At 38.6% G+C, this 17,199-nt stretch overlaps 1 protein-coding gene across 1 annotated transcript in view; it reads left to right on the top strand.

Annotated features, from left to right (window-relative positions):
- Positions 1-17,199, top strand: part of LOC107600031 (TBC1 domain family member 22B-like) — a 75,422-nt gene that overhangs the window by 27,107 nt on the left and 31,116 nt on the right. The window contains exon 6 of the mRNA XM_016291797.1: positions 14,921-15,027. Coding sequence (XP_016147283.1) covers positions 14,921-15,027 — 107 coding nt within the window. The remainder of the gene's footprint in view (positions 1-14,920; positions 15,028-17,199) is intronic.

Below are 17,199 nucleotides of genomic sequence, written 5' to 3'. Positions count from 1 at the left end.
GGCGTTATGCAAATCTTCCCACATAGTGAGGTAGATATGTGGGGGTTGTGTTAGAACGAGCCGTTTTAGGTAGGTGTGGCTGACTCTTAGCTTTTATAAAGAATATCTCTTTGGATTTGAGACTTTAGTCTTTGCAACTTTACAGATCTTCTTTATGCACCAAGAGCTTGTAACACTCCAAAGAGAAAGGAAAAATTGAAATCGCATCATATGACCTTTAATAGTGCTGTTGTGTATATGAAGATTAAAAGCTATTTCTCCACAATCAGAATTATTTATTTTAGTTAGTTAGTTAGTTAGTTAGTTAGTAGAACAAGTCTTTTGAAATGACATAAGGGTGAGTTCATAATTAAAGAATTTTCAACATCGTTCTGTTACATGTTCTTACAACATTTCAGCCGAATATTAATTATAAATGTTAATTAGATGTGTTCAATTCCTGTCTAGGGATGTGTGTTTGTTGAAATGTACTAAAAATGGTTTGTCTTTTCAAATCTTCTATCGCGTGTCAGTATATTTATCGAGTTGACTCCTCCGCTCCCTCACGGACGGCAGCCGTCCCTCCACAGCCCAGGCGGCTGGCAGCGAGTTCGTCCGCCCCTCCGGCAACTCACTTCAGCCCACCGCCTCTAGCGTCCATGGTGGCAGACTGCTCCACCATGCTCGATGGCACCGCGGATTCACCACAGCGGCGAGGGATCTCTGGCAGCGTATCCCTTCTTCCTCCCGGGTTTCGGCACCAATGTAACAACGTTCGTAGATCGGGAAGGAGGAGGCGGGAACCGGCGAACATTCAAACATAATTGAATAATAAAATAAACAAACACAAAATAGCGTGACAGCCCCTCACGGACGACTGCCGCGCTGCCGCACACAAAACACAAAATAAAGTCCAGGCCTGGCCCTCTCTCCTCCAACACTGTCGTCACTCCTCCTTTTAACCTTCCGGAGCTCCTCCGTGGGACTCGAGACCGGTGAGTGGCGCAGGTGTCGTACATTAGCATTTACTCCACCGGCCTCGCTCCGTTCCCACGACTCTCGGCCCCGCCCCTCTCGTCACAGTAGTGTTGTGCACAGACTTTATAATCATTGTGAAATTGCTGTTAATTTTGCTGCACCGGCAGTTATAGGGTTAATGCGGGAGAGATGAGCGAGTTAGTTAGGCTGGTGCACCTGTGAGCTGTCCTGCGTTCTGATTAAAAGTTAAGACACAGAGCATCTTTTGTCTGTCATTCTTCAAACATTACAGTAGACATATTTCGACGGACAACATAATAGAACGTCATCACTGGAATTAATAAACAACATACAGGACCAATCTAATTTTTATATTATTTTTTTATTCTCTTTAAACACATCGTTCTGTTACATGTTCTTACAACATTTCAGCCAAATATTAATTATAAATGTTAATTAGATGTGTTCAATTCCTGTCTAGGGATGTGTGTTTGTTGAAATGTACTAAAAACGGTTTGTCTTTTCAAATCTTCTATCGCGTGTCAGTATATTTATCGAGTTGACTCCTCCGCTCCCTCATGGACGGCAGCCGTCCCTCCACAGCCCAGGCGGCTAGCAGCGAGCTCAGGTGTCGCAGGTGTTGTACATTAGCATTTACTCCACCGGCCTCGCTCCGTTCCCACGACTCTCGGCCCCGCCCCTCTCGTCACAGTAGTGTTGTGCACAGACTTTATAATCATTGTGAAATTGCTGTTAATTTTGCTGCACCGGCAGTTATAGGGTTAATGCGGGAGAGATGAGCGAGTTAGTTAGGCTGGTGCGCCTGTGAGCTGTCCTGTGTTCTGATTAAAAGTTAAGACACAGAGCATCTTTTGTCATTACAGTAGACATATTTTGGTTTACAAACTGTATTGTTTCTTCAGTTAGTCACATTAGCACTCGGCTAACGTACCATTATTGTTTTTAGTGTTCACAGTTTAGCAGCTAAACTTTAGCTGTGGGCATGATTCGATTGCATAAGGGTTTTGTATTTTATGTCATTATTATAAGAACGGATTGGAGCACTATATTATTGTTTTATGCAAAGGTGCTTTGACAATGGTAGCACTCGCTAACTTGCTCAAGGACTCCTCTCTGTGCCAATCACAGCTGGCTTGGCCAGCTGACCAATCAAAGCAGAGTAGGCTTATGGAAGGGAGGGGTTTGCTTTGATTAAATGCATATTCTGAGAAAATTACAATGTTTTCTGACCTATGCATTTAAACCTGTTGTAGGGGACTCCAACACAATATTAGAACACTTTAAAATACCATATGACCTGCTCTTTAATGAATTAACTATCATGATATTAGTGAAGTAAATGAAAATACTTTAAAAATAGCTATGCTTCATGACTACTGTCGCTTTTGATTTCGATTGAATGTTGTCAATGTAAGAGCAAGGTAAAATGTATATAAATATAACGTGAACAGGATTTAATGTTCATAATGTTAGAAATGTTATACCGTCCACTTTAAAACGCCGTTTTACATACAACACAGAAGAAGTTAGCAGATCCTTTTGTCTGTTCAGAAGCAAATAGTTCTTCCTCGAGTAAATGAAAATACTTTAAAAATAGCTATGCTTCATGACTACTGTCGCTTTTGATTTCGATTGAATGTTGTCAATGTAAGAGAAGCGTAAGAGCAAGGTAAAATGTATATAAATATAACGTGAACAGGATTTAATGTTCATAATGTTAGAAATGTTATACCGTCCACTTTAAAACGCCGTTTTACATACAACACAGAAGTTAGCAGATCCTTTTGTCTGTTCAGAAGCAAATAGTTCTTCCTCATGTCATGTCAGTCTTATGCACACCCCTTCAAGTAAAATGTTACCGTCAAAGTAGAAACATGACTTGAGTTCCTGGTGGACTGATTAAACATATCTGTTAAAAGCACTTTTCACTTTTGGAGGTTACATAGAAATCTGATTGGAGCAATTTTCCTCTGCAATATACATCAGTCATTTTTAGGTTTAAGGTCATCTTCATTTGCCTGGGCTTATAGTTCTCTGTATGAATAAAAGCTTCAAAACTATCAGACCCTTCCAATATCTCCATTCATTACTCTTTTAATCATTTGGCTTCATTTGCATAGCTCGTTAAGCTACGTATGTCTATTCTATCAGTATTTTTAATCTGCAGTGCCGTTCTTGCGAATGACACTTAATGACAGTTGTCATAAACATGCATAAACCCTCCTTCATATTCATGCCATGTGCCATGTCATGATTATGAAGGTGTCATGTCAGTCTTATGCACACCCCTTCAAGTAAAGTGTTACCGTCAAAGTAGAAACATGACTTGGCTTCCTGGTGGACTGATTAAACATATTTGTTAAAAGCACTTTTCACTTTTGGAGTTTACATAGAAATCTGATTGGAGCAATTTTCCTCTGCAATATACATCAGTCATTTTTAGGTTTAAGGTCATCTTCATTTGCCTGGGCTTATAGTTCTCTGTATGAATAAAAGCTTCAAAACTATCAGACCCTTCCAATATCTCCATTCATTACTCTTTTAATCATTTGGCTTCATTTGCATAGCTCGTTAAGCTACGTATGTCTATTCTATCAGTATTTTTAATCTGCAGTGCCGTTCTTCATGGAAGTCTCCATCTAATTAGGCAGCCACTTCATCTTGGAAGGTTTTGTTCTTTAGCCACTTTGTCCTTCTCTCTTCTTTCCATTTGGATCTGTTTTCCCATTAGACTGCTATAACGTTTTATAATTGAAAGTAATGAGTGTGTGATTTTCACTTCTGGAGATTGTGTAGAAATCTGATTGGAGCAATTTTCGTCTGCAATATACATCAGACATTTTTAGGTTTAAAGTCATTTTCATTTGCCTTGGCTTATAGTTCACTGTATGAATAAACGCTTCAAAACCATCAGGCCCATCCAATATCTCCATTCATTACTCTTTTAATCATTTGGCTTCATTTGCATAGCTCGTTAAGCTACGTATGTCTATTCTATCAGTATTTTTAATCTGCAGTGCCGTTCTTCATGGAAGTCTCCATCTAATCAGGCAGCCACTTCGTCTTGGAAGGTTTTGTTCTTTAGCCACTTTGTCCTTCTCTCTTCTTTCCATTTGGATCTGCTTTCCCATTAGACTGCTATAACGTTTTATAATTGAAAGTAATGAGTGTGTGATGAAATGGTACGTGCAATATTGTGGCGCACTATTGATTCAGGAGGAAGATAGTGTAATTTGCATTGTCTTCATGTATAGATTCTCCCAATGTAATGTTCTGGAGGGCGCTTCTTCTTCTTCTCGTGGTTATATAAACCCACCCCCCTCCAGCTGGTCCTTGAGAATATTTTCAAAATGTAACCGGTCCGTGGTGTAAAAAAGTTGGAGAACCCTGCTGTAGAGGATACGATCCCATCAGCCTGAGCATTCCTGGTGGATGTTCTTTATATACCCACCTTGGAGGCACCAAGGAATCACATAGTTTCCAAATAGCCAATACCTTTTACGTCATGTGCATTAAGTCCACTAACCCTGTAACCACTGACTCTGCTTTCAGTGCATCTTCTGGAAGGTCTTTGTGCCGTTCGTTGACTGAGTGCCACGGCCCTCCACGGCTGAATTGAACAGTTAGTGGCGTGTGACCCACACTTGAGTCCAGTGCTGATTTTAATGCAGGCCTGATTAACTTTCCTCATTTGCTCTAACGAGTTGTTAAGTGACTGCTTTGGGATGCCTGAGATGTCTAGTGGCAGGCATTTTTCTCCTTTTTCTCTTGGTTGAGTTCCCTTCGAGACTGCCCTGCACTGTCGACAAGTAAAGGATACCAGCAGTTTGATTGTATGTTAAATAATATCCAACTTTACATTTAGCCAGTTTGACTTTCAGATTCTGAGATTTTTGCTTTAGAGTGCAATAATTTGTTATAGAATAGTTAGAACGGCGTTGTCAAATAATGTCAATATTAACACATATCGCAATGCTAGTAAGGAAATGTAACATTAACAGAAGAACATTACCAAAGGACATTACCAAACAGCATAATGAAACTTTAATAAAGTAATGCAACTTTAATGTGGTAACATCTTAGAATAGGGAGCACATATTCACTATTAATTAAGAGTTTTCCCTCAATGAACTCCTAATTTGCTGCTTATTAATAGTTAGGGTAGTTGTTAAGTTTAGTTATGGGGTAGCATAAAGGGATCTAAAATATGGTCATGCAGAATAAGGCATTACTATTTGCTTTCTAAGTACTAATAAACAGCCAATATGCAAGTAATATGCTAATAAGCAGCTATAGTTAATAGTGAGAATTGGTCCTTAAAATAAAGTGTTTCCTTGAATGTATAATGTAACATTAACAAATATCAAAACCGTAACAAATAATGTAGCATACTGCTACCAAATAGCATAGTGGTAAGTAACATTGTAACAATAACACATCAACAAATAACTAAATCTTTGACTTACTGGGATTACATAATTATTACAAAATCTGAGAGAAATAGATAATGAATAATTAACAAATAACATTGACAATTCATATTCTTATGTCTTCATCCATAAGCTGAGCTATGTCTGGCTTTGTGAGCTGCACATTCATTTTTTTTTCTTCATCTCGGAGTATAAAATGCCCAAAAGGATCTGGAAATATTGCTCTGTCATGAAGTCATTCGTTTCCTCTAACTAATCACAGTTATTTAATATTTTTGGATCTAGTTTAATTACTTGGCTATAAAAAGCTATAAATTGAATTTCTGTGCAGATCCTCACTTTGAGAAATCACTTCTTGTTCATTTACATCTGTGAAACGTGTCATGCTAGACTCGGTGTAGTTTATAACAATTAACAAAATAATTTCTTGTAGTATTCTATGGGAACGTCACTTGGTCACCCATGAAAATGTATTTGCTCCATTTCTAAATGATCAATTTATTTATTTTTTGGTATCAATTTGCAAGAACTGCGAGTGTGGTTTTATTGTCTGGCCATGCTCTCTTAATGGCTCATGAGTTTCCCATTACAGTACATGTAATGATTCCCCTTATGCTTCTAATAAAAGCAAATTAATTATTTAATCGGCTAATCTTGCATAATATTTCACACTCAGGGAAGTTCACCTTTTTTTTTTTTTTTACATTCAGTGCTAAGGCTGTAGTGGTAGTGAATAGAGTTATGATGTTTATTTCATCTCCAGTCCACACTCTTAACATCAAGCTATTTGAAACATTGAGGTTTATTGGACTTCAGCCATTCTGCATAACTCACTCCCACTCTTAGACACTGAGCAGCAATAAAAATGTTGTAACATTTCTGAAGTCACAACAATTGCTGTAGTTACATGTTCAGGGAGCCGTTTATGCTTCTGATGAGCATCTTTGAGTCCCACAAGACTACTGCAGTTGTGCAGAATACTTTTTTGTAGTCTTAACTGGATCCATGGGTTGTAATCCACAATAGGAGCCAAAACCTTCTTACAAGAGCATGTTGCAGATCAAGACAGTTTGCATTGATTTGTATTAGTTAAATTTCATTAGCATGCTGTTTTGGTATGTGCTTTTTCTGAGCGTGTACACACCTGAAGCGTGCGCACAGTAAAAAGACTGTCAAACAGCACCTGATTACTGGACTAAGTTATCTTTTGCGTCTGATGAAACTAATACTGTCAAAAACAAACAAGGTTTACCTATAAACACAGTTGGTTATGCCTAAAGTGAAAGTAAACAGTTGAGAGAAAAACGAACACATGCAGGTCTTAAAGTGACAGCAGACTAATAGTACTAAACATGCTGCCGCTTGTCGTTAAAGGGATAGTTCACCCGCCCCAAAAAATTTAAATTCTGTCATTATTTACTCACTGTGTTCATTAGGTCTTGTGCTGAACACAAAAGAAGATATTTTGAAGAATGTGGGTAACCAAAAAGTTGCTGGTCCACATTGACTTTGGTTGTAAGAAAAAAAAAAAATTAATAATAATAAAATGGAAGTCATTGGGGACCAGCGGCTGATTGGTTATCCACGTTCTTCAAAATAACTTTTATGTTCAACAAAAGAAGGAAACTAATTGAGGTTTAAAACAACTTGAGAGTGAGTAAATGATGAATTTTCATGTTTGGGTGAACTACCCCTTTAATGTTAAAGGGGTCATGAACTGGCTTTTTAAAATTATTTTATACTGTTGTCTGAGGTCCACTTATGATGTTCGTGTGGTTTTTACATTCAAAAATATAAAAATATAAAATGAATAAGCTATTTTCTACCCTGGTTTTGAGGCCGGCTCGAGAAACGCTTGCTTTTTATGGGCGTGCCGCATTGAAGACTTAGAAGAAAACGCCCACTGCTATGATTGGATGATAGTTTTGCATAGTAAACTAACTTTCTGTGTGTCTGTTTGACAAGCTGCGTCCTTCATAGTAACTAAACTCCCAGCTTCATTATTTGTAGAGTGAGACACACAGGTAATTCACTCACACAACTTCCATCTCTCTCTCTCTCTTTTTCTCTCTCTCTCAATCGATCGATAATTAATTCAAATAAATGTTATAATTCATTAATTGAAATAAATGTGATCTTACCGCACCGTTTCATCTGTGTGTCTGATTCAAAGCAGGCAGAATGCTAGAGTTTCCGGTCAAATATTGCACTGCAAACATAATTAACAGCTTTAGCTTGTCAATACAGGCAAATGACCATGGTATAAGAGGGATAATGCACGGCTAGTATAAAAAAAAAATTAAACGATTTTAATGCACTCCGCAGAGGCAGCCACTCTTCGCTTTATGTCGTGAGGTTCTTGGCCTCCACGTCATGCATTAAAATTGTTTAATTCACAGCTAGCCATGCATTATTCCTTACATATAAATACTTTTGCAGGTCCCTAACCCCAATTTTTTTACTTTTCACTGTTTGTCAGAATCGATTGGCCGATTTTCGCCTGGCCTATAGGAAAACTACCAAACGCCGCCCTTAAACTTAAATAAAGGCACCTTAGCCATATGTAGAGTCCAAATTTGATAGAGACTTGGGCTCTTTTGACATTGCCATTGAGAAACCACCTGGAACAACCAATTAGCAAAGTCTTGGCAACCACCCACAACACCCTAGCATTGTGACGGTTTGTCTTTTTGCAATTCATTCAGTACTCATTTTGTCAGTAACCTAAATCAAATGTCTGAGTAAATTTCTTTGAACACTTAAAAAATGATATTTACTTACCTAATTAAACCACTGAGGGGATATTTGGCACTGGAAAAGGGTGTGATGGTGTTTGTATGTTTTTCTGGAACATGATGTAATAGAGTTGGTTTGGGCCCTTCCTCCAATTGCCTCTAGGAGCTGCCAGCGGAAGTCATTCATCTGTTCTCATTGCAGGTTGTTCTTTCTCTGCGCCGGCTTTTTCTTCATTACGACTTGATGATATCCATAAATCACAGATGGATCTGCACCTCGTCTTTCAGCACAACTTCAGTAATTACCAACCCAACGATCGTTATTTTACTGTGTTGAAATGGCATGTTTGCCAAGTTCAATTCCATGTTAATTAACCATGCCTTCAATCACACGTCTGTGGATTCTGTTCGATGCTCATTAACATGGAGCAGTAGTGGGTGGTACCGGTGAAAGTCTTAGGACACCCTAAGGGTCAGATTGCATAATCCACCAGACAGCACTGTGGCAGTGACTTCCTGTGTGTGGGAAAGTGTCCTCCGGGCTCTCTTGGGTGATGGTTTAAAAGGCTGGTGAAAGCTCGCCGTGTCCTTTAACCTGATGTTGACCGTTTGCATTGGCCTGCAAAAAGAGGGCATATGGCGCTACAGGGATGTGTAGAGTCAAATGTCAGTAATGATTCCAGCTCCTTGCAGTTGGATGCTTCAGCATGACAGGGGGAATCTACCCTTCACCCCTGTATTGAGGAAGATGATACGGGCCAACATGAAGTGATGGCAGAGGCCAAAGAGCCTAACTCCAGTTGAAGGGATTTGTTATGCTTTCAGCCTTTTTGTGGATACTTCAAATTGACAGTTCTGTGACTATTTACTCAGAAGGTTTGAACTCAGAGCGTCATGGATTTGTGAACTGCCACTCACTCTACCTTCAGGGATTTGGTAAACATGTTCTCAATAACCATGTCATCAGGTTTTCCATCAGGGGTTGGGGAACTTGTTCCAGTAGAAAGATCTATATGCGCAATGGGGACCAAGGGTCATATTACAGAAACTTTGAATTATGGTCATACAACCCTAAAACAAATGTTTTGATATGTTAACAGATATGTACAGCTGTGGCTGTCAGGTGTGTCTTTGTCTGGCTTTGAAGTAAACTGAAGGCTCCTGGTTAACTTTTTTTTAAAAGGAGACCAGCTTTTCCATATGTCCGGCCTTGACTTCATGTTTTAATCACAAAGACAGTAACACAGAGTAAAATTGTGCTCATTCAGCCACTTTACTTGGATTTTAAGAATTAAGCTAAGAAGTTTTGGCCCCAGGGGTCAAAGTTGAGATTTGATCGTTTGGGGAGAAATTTGTCTTTAGTAAAATCTTGACTCATTTCTATTCTATCCCGTTCTATTAAGTCAGAAGTGTCCAGTATTGATCTTGGAGGGCCACCTTCCAGTTGACTTTAGCTCCAGCTCTAATTAAACACACACAAACCAGCCAATCAAGGTTTTTAGGATTACTAGAAACGGAACCCCTTTAAGACCTGCCTTCAAGGTTAGCACAGCAAAGTGTAACACAGAGGAACATTGGCGAGGAGTTTTATTTATTTATTTATTTATTGGAGGATAGATAATTCACTGAATAAACTGCTTTTGTAAGGAAACAGATTATCACTTGGCTAATCTTCAACATGTTTGCCATTAAACTTTCATTTTGGGCTAATCTTTTGGAGTTTATTCCGAAAAAGTGCTGTTTAGTCACCATTAGTTTTACCACATAATATATAATATATATACTGAAATTCAGATTCTGGCAGAAATTAAGTGACATCAAGACTAAGGAAATTGGTTACCAAGGCACACATGATCCAAGTTGTCCATTATGGTGCGGAGATTGATAACTTCCCATAATAAAAACATGTCTACTAGAAACCTGCAGACATGTGTATTAGAATTAAACTCTTCAGGTAAAGTGTGGATTGGACACCTTTATGAGGTGCAGGATTGGACACCCTTGTACTAAGTAAATGCTGCTGTTTAGAAACATTGATTATATTTAACACACCATGCTCTCCATTTGTAAGCAAATGTTGCAGATGTCACACATCACCCAAAAAGATTTCTTCTCAGCTGGGTGGCTGTTTGATACTTCTGGAGACTGTTCTTTTGGCATGTTCACCTGCTTCTCATAACCCTACACAACCCCTGAAAACATCTGTTACAGTAAACATAGTCAGTATTTTCCCCTTCAAGGCTGAGTTTTGTCGTTACCCCATTGGAACACAGGCCTCAGCCAACTGGAACAAAATATGGAGATGTGTTAGTGGACACACCTGGTGCATAATTGACCTTTGTGACCCTGGGCGTTGTTGGCATAGATCAGGAGAAAATGAAAAAGAACAAAACTCAAACTGAAAATACAGCTTGTGATTTATTCCATCATATGATATTTAATCAAATAATGCATTTCAATGCAAGTTGATATTTTTATTGTGTAGAAAACACAATAAATGCAGTAAACACTATTATTGCATTCCTGACATGGGTTAGACCTTCAGTCCTATGGCATTAATAAATCATTGAAAACATCAACTGAATAAATGCACCAAATTAAAAAGACTATGATTACCTATTGATTATATAATATGAGAAGAGGAGATTGTAAATCCACATTTTTATATTACTGATTGGTCCATTAACTGTACCCAAAATTATCTATCAGTACTCACAAATTATTTAACCGTAAAATCAATTTTGCAAATTCAGAAAATATTACTGTTCGAAAGTTTGTCAGTAAGCTTAGAATAGAAATTACTACTTTTATTCAGCAAGGGTGCATTAAAGTGACAGAATTTTACATAATTAAAAAGAAAAATAAATAACTCAAATACATACATGCATACATACATGTTGTTTTATTTTACATCTCTATTCATCCATGAATCCTGAAAAAAAAGTAGTAAGCAATACAACTGTTTTTAACTTTCACAATTGTAAGAAATGTTAACCATATTAGCATATTTGAATTAGAGCCCTGGACGGGCCTCAAATTTAGACCCTGGCCTGAGACGCTCAGGCCCTAGCCCGGCCCGTGTCCGACAGCTTATCAGAATTACCGACCCGAGCGCGTCTTTTTTTTCCCCTTCTCCCAAAACAGCTTATACTACTGTTTCAGCTATTAAAAGAGTTCAGTTTTGTATGTAATAGCAAAGTGATTATATTTCGTTTCGTTTTTTTTATGAAGTTAATTTTAAAAAATGTTTGGAGCTTTTTTTTTGTTCGCTAAATATAAGTTTTAGTTTTTTTTTTTTAAAGTAACGACCAAGCGGCCAGCGGCAGACAGTGAGCCTACTGTATGTTTGATCAATTTAGCCTTCTCAAATCATCACGACTTGCCTAAAATAAAATCTATAGATATAAAACAGTTCAAGCATATAACAATGTTTAAACGTTAAACCTAGATAAATGTGCGTTATATCCAATAGTTTGTGCGGACACGCTTTGCAGGACATGGAGGCGCCAGCGCGATCACTTGCATTTTTTTCAGTGGATACGGCATCATTTTTGATCATAAAGGTAAGAGTAATACATCATTCGTAGCTGTAACGGGTCTACTTTTATTTGTGTGCACTAACACAATATCAACAAAACGTTGTGCTTTTATAAAATAAAGAAAAAAAACATGCTGCGCTTTCTGCCGTCCCGTCTTTAACAGGAGCGCTTCACAAAAATGAACCGAAACTCAGCGACTACATGCCTCACAGACATGATAAATATATCTATATAAAGCTTTAAATTACTACTTAACAAAATAAAACAAATCGAAAACAAAAACTCTTTCATTATAATCATAATCCGTAAAGATGCACTTCTCTCTAAAGGCGCGTCTGAGGAGATGGCGAGTCAGGATCGGCAACTTCATCCTTGCGACACCGACTCAGAAAACACTAGTTTATTAGTAAATAACTCAAATATCTCCTTACTATTTCCCCCGTCACATTTATGGTAATTACTTTTGCCGGTGTTTTGCGGCAAACTTAAGCCTATTGCATGCATTTGAACCCAGAACTCTTCAGCTGCGCTGACGGCACGCAACATACTGCTGCTGGCGGGACAATAAACACCATCGAGCCGCTAGCACAGTCTCGTGTTGTTTTCACCAGCGCGACAATTTTTTTCATCACTAATTAATGGATGTCTAAAATATAAAAGTCCGCGTCTGAACTATGACGTGAAAATTGGCCAGAAGCCCGGCCCGAGGGGCATAAAAAAAGTCGGGGCCCGTCGGGCCCGGGCTGAAATGCAGGGCTCTAATTTGAATGATCTCTGGAGGATCATGTGACACTGTACTTTGCCATTACAGGCATACGATACATTTTAAAATATCTTTAAATTTAAAATGTAAATATATTTGACTGAATTCATTAATTTCATTAATTACAAGTGTTCAACTGATTAACATAGCGTTTTAACCTGTCTGTGGCTTGTGTAATTCATAAAGTGCCAATATGTCAATGGAGAACGCTGGGAAATAGATTTTTGCAGCAGGCAGTACAGTTGATGTGTTGTTGACTCTTGTCTGTATGTTTACAGACATCTGCTCTTTTCCTTTGCAATTCCTTCAGACAGATGGTGCGATGGTGACTTCACAAGGTGGAACTGTGGTCACGGAGTCACACACCTTCTGTTTTTGTGAATTTATGTATGCACACATGCATGTGTGTGTGTGAACCTTCTTATTCTCACAGCAATAATACATGCTATTCAGTTCATTTAACAGTGTCAGACTTCATCGAGCCACTTCTGGAAAATGTGACAAAAAATATAAACCAAGGAGATGTGTGTCTTAGGGTATCTATTGTAGTAATGTACTGTGTGTATCGTGAACTTAAGGATGATTGTTCCAAAAAAAAAAAAAGATATATATATTTAGATGCACTTAAAAATATTAATGTCATTGTATACAGTTGAAAAGAGAAGTTAGTTTTGAGAAATCATTTGTTTGCAGATGCCACTTTCTTTGATTTTTTGTCGTTGTCATTTTTGCGATGAGTTTTAAAGGTCACACAGGTGTCACAGTAGCCACAGATGTATTTCACATGAACTGTGAACATGTTCCACTAACGTTTGACAGAAACAAACAAAAAAAGTATCTACATTCTTTTGAAAATGTAATCTTTCTTTAAAAACACTTAGACTGAGCAGCACTGTGTGTGTGTGTGTGTGTGTGTGTGTGTGTGTAGTTCTGTGATACCCTTCCTGTGCTCGACCTGTGACTTGCCTGTCAGAGCTGTGGTTTGATAATTCTACACTTGCGTTGGACTTTGCTTCAGGAAAATGATTCTGATGTTCAGTGGGGAAAGATCTGTGTGTTTGATATGGTAAATAATTGCCTGTTTTCGTACATTGTCATATTAATCTGTGCAAACATGCTATCAAACAGGTTTTCAAATTCAAATTGGAGGTTTCTTTCATTTAAATGTACCAGGCTTATCTTTTACTCAAACTGAAAAACTTAAACTTGAAACCATTAAAAATATCTATGTTGACTGGGGAGGAGGAAAGAAATAGAAAGAAAAATGGATTTGTGTAGCAAGTGCACTTTGCTGTTTTTTCCGCATCTTATGTCGAGCTCTGTGTTTATAAAGTCCCCATGAAATCAGAATTAAAGTTTTTTGGGTGTTAGTATCAATATGTTAGTCTTAAGGTTATCTATAAGGCAGTGTGCTCAAAAACAGTGACAAAATTCGCATTTAGAAGATATAAGCATTCAATGCTTGCAGTTCGTCACTTCCGCCAAAACGTCTCAACGATTTTTTTTGACGTCACATCGTACTTCAGCTTCTCATCAAACTTTCTGTCCAATCAAATGCTCTCTAGAATCCGAAGCGCCCGCCCCCTACACTATAAAATAGACGCTGAAGCCGCGGCTGAAATCGGTCACTTGTCCACAGAATTAGTATTTACTGTATGGCACGTAGTGCACTATATAGGGGACCGGGAACGATTCAATCAGTGTAAATTATGCTTTCCATTGAGGGAAAAAAAGAAGTCTGGTTTCGCGCTGTGTCACGCTAACCACCGCACCGCACACACACTCTGCTCCGGTCCAGAGACACGATAGCACAAAGCGGATCATATGCGGCTCACATGCGCGAGTCGGCGCAGACCACAAAATGTATCGCAGCTATTTGAATTCTACGCAGAATGCTATATTTTATAACAATATGGATGAGATTGTGACTGGCATACCCTGTCAAATGCGGCTTTACGGAGCTCAACGGCTCTGAGCGGCTCTAGCGCAAGCTGTGATATAAATGACCGCTATTGGCTATTTTAAAAAGGGGCGGTGCTGCTTGATATGTCCCGCCCTGTCTTCCTGTTTCAGTTAAAATGACGTCAATACATAGAGTAACGCTGCGTGTTTCTAAGCATTTCAGGGACCTTTAAGATTGTTTTTGGCACTGCAAATCAGCCCCTTGGGAATGTTCAGTTATCCTGAAAGACATTTCTGTGTGACATCTACCAGAAACTGCAGTGTGTGTTTGTGTGTTTTAAGCTCTTTTAAAACAGTTTTTTTTTTTTTTAATGTAAGAATGCATTCTGTATATATGTCCCCAAAACTTGTAGAATTCGAACCGTCTCTTTCTTTGAAGATTTCCATATGTAGGATGAATCTTTCTATACTCTTGTCTCTTTTACTGTCTCTTCTTCCATTTTTCTCCCTCTTTGTCTTTCACTTGTATTCTCTTTCTCCGTCTCATTGTTATTTCCTTTTGGCTCTTTGCAGAGGAAGAGGTGGAAAATTTCAATGTTTCCAGCTTGCAGGAAGAGGTGTTGCGGAACATCGAGGCTGACAGCTTCTGGTGCATGAGCAAGCTCCTGGACGGGATTCAGGTAAATTGATTCCCTATCTGCCAGCGTGCGGGCCTGATACATTCACTCTGTTTGTGTGTGTGTGTGTGTGTGTGTGAGAGAGAGAGAGAGAGAGAGAATGTGTCGCGGCGAGATTCCCCTGCGTGTATGTGCCCCGTCCCGTTTCCTCTCCTTGCCTTTCCTCGCTCAGGCCTGTCAGGAATAAAATCCATGATGAATATTCTCGCTCTGCACCACAGGCAGGACGCAACCTCCTTATCCAAAGGGCCTAGCGGTGCTCGAATTGTCATGGGAAAGCAAAGCGACCCCCCGCCCCACATTCACTTTGTCTTGCCTGCCTCGTCTCTAATTGATTTAAGGCCATAAAACACCCGTGCTGTTTATGCAGCAGAGACGGGGACACACGTTGTGGTATAAAGCTAGGTGTTTGCAGTCCTCATCCCTATATTTTCACAGTGCTCTCCCCCGGAAGACCGCAAAAGATTCCCGTGCGGCCTGGTCTGTCACTTTTTTCCCTCGTTGTTGATAAAAGACTCTGTAACTGGGTGTTTCTGCAACTGTGGGCACTTTTGGCCCTGTGGACTTTGAAATTAAACTCACTTCCAACACATTTTTCACTTAACTGGTTAATTTGTTTTGCATACTAACAGTGTCCAACATTAGGAGAAGAGGAGAATTGGTTGTTTTTGTCCTTTTTTTGGAAACAGTTTAGCAAATATAATTTCCACATTTTTGAGCACTGAAACTCTCTTGTCTTGCTAAGGCTGATTTCAGAATTCTAGAATTTGATTGTTTTGTTCCAAATCTTAGTGGCCTGCATCCGTAGGCAGCATTTTAAAGCACCATTGACAGGCTATCAACATAAAGCCTGTTCCAAATGGTAGGAAACATAATTACGCTGCCTCCTAATATGCCTCATTTTTGCTAAATTCTAACATGACTTTGGTGGAGAAGCCAATCCCTCAATGCATTGTAGTGAGCTTAGTGGGGAGACAAAAAATCCATTATTTCACAATTATTTATTTTACATAAATATAATTTAAATTCTGAAAAGTATTGGTAACATTTAAAGTAATGAAAGACCTTTTGTTGTTGTTGTTTTTATCTAAAATGTGTGTTATGTATTGTTTATATGCGTTGTTTATCTTACGTTTATAAGATAAAGGTAAATAGTATATTTTGTATAATGTGCATTTGCTGCTTTTTCAAAGTCTTCCAAATTGGTCACTTATGAGTTACCTTTCAGTTAAGGATGCTATCTTAAGGCTCCAATATACTTCAAGTGAAATCAAAAAATGAACCAAAATGAGTTGAAAAATATCGGCACACTAGATATCGGCAAAAATCCAATATTGTGCATCCCTACTGCCATCAGCATTCAAGATCGCAGATACCCGCACTGCAAAATCAAGAAAACGAGCACCAGGAAGCAGTGAGTGTACATCCTATCTTTAGCTGAGGTATCGCATATGTGCCTGACAATGTAGTCTCCGATAATCACAGCACCTCATTCTGTCTCATCTTCGGGGGCGAAGCAGTTTTGGGTGGAGATCTCAAAGGCCTGAAGATTTTAACATTTGAAAATTGAAAGTCAGGGTCTTGGAAAAGTAGCAAAAAAAAAAGGCTAATGAAGGTAAAAAATATATATATTCTGAAGACAGTCTTAATATGACCGTCATATAACAAAAGTGAGGAGAAAAAAAGGAAACTTGTTAGGCTGCAGTTACACTGGCACAAAAAAATCTGATTTTTTTGCTCACATCTGACACAGATCTGAATTTGTTGCACACATATAAAAATAGAAAATCGCACGAGATCCGAATTTTTCACATCCGATCTAAGCCACTTCCAAATGTAGATTTTAATCGGATACATATCCGATATCTGGACATCCGACCTAACCACACACATATCTGAATCCCCGCAGAACTCCCAATGCGAAGGCTACATGTTTGCCAGACGTGTATGCGCTCGCATTTTATTTAGATGGAAACTTTATGTAGGCTAGGTAAGAAATTGCACATTCAGGAGCTGGTTTTCAACCCCTGCACCGTGAATTTTATAAATACAACAGCTTCGCTAAAGCTACATTATATTTCTTAGCAATGACGTGATAACTTTCACTTGTTCGCAAGCTTCACGCTCTCTCTCGCACTTTATCTCTTATTAATTCTTTCGAATTAATTTAAATAT

This window comes from Sinocyclocheilus grahami, unplaced genomic scaffold (genome assembly GCF_001515645.1).
Source record: "Sinocyclocheilus grahami isolate Dianchi unplaced genomic scaffold, SAMN03320097.WGS_v1.1 scaffold276.1, whole genome shotgun sequence".
Classification (NCBI taxonomy): Eukaryota; Metazoa; Chordata; class Actinopteri; order Cypriniformes; family Cyprinidae; genus Sinocyclocheilus; species Sinocyclocheilus grahami.
Note: the sequence above shows the minus strand (reverse complement) of the source record. Positions and strands in the feature narration are given on the sequence as shown.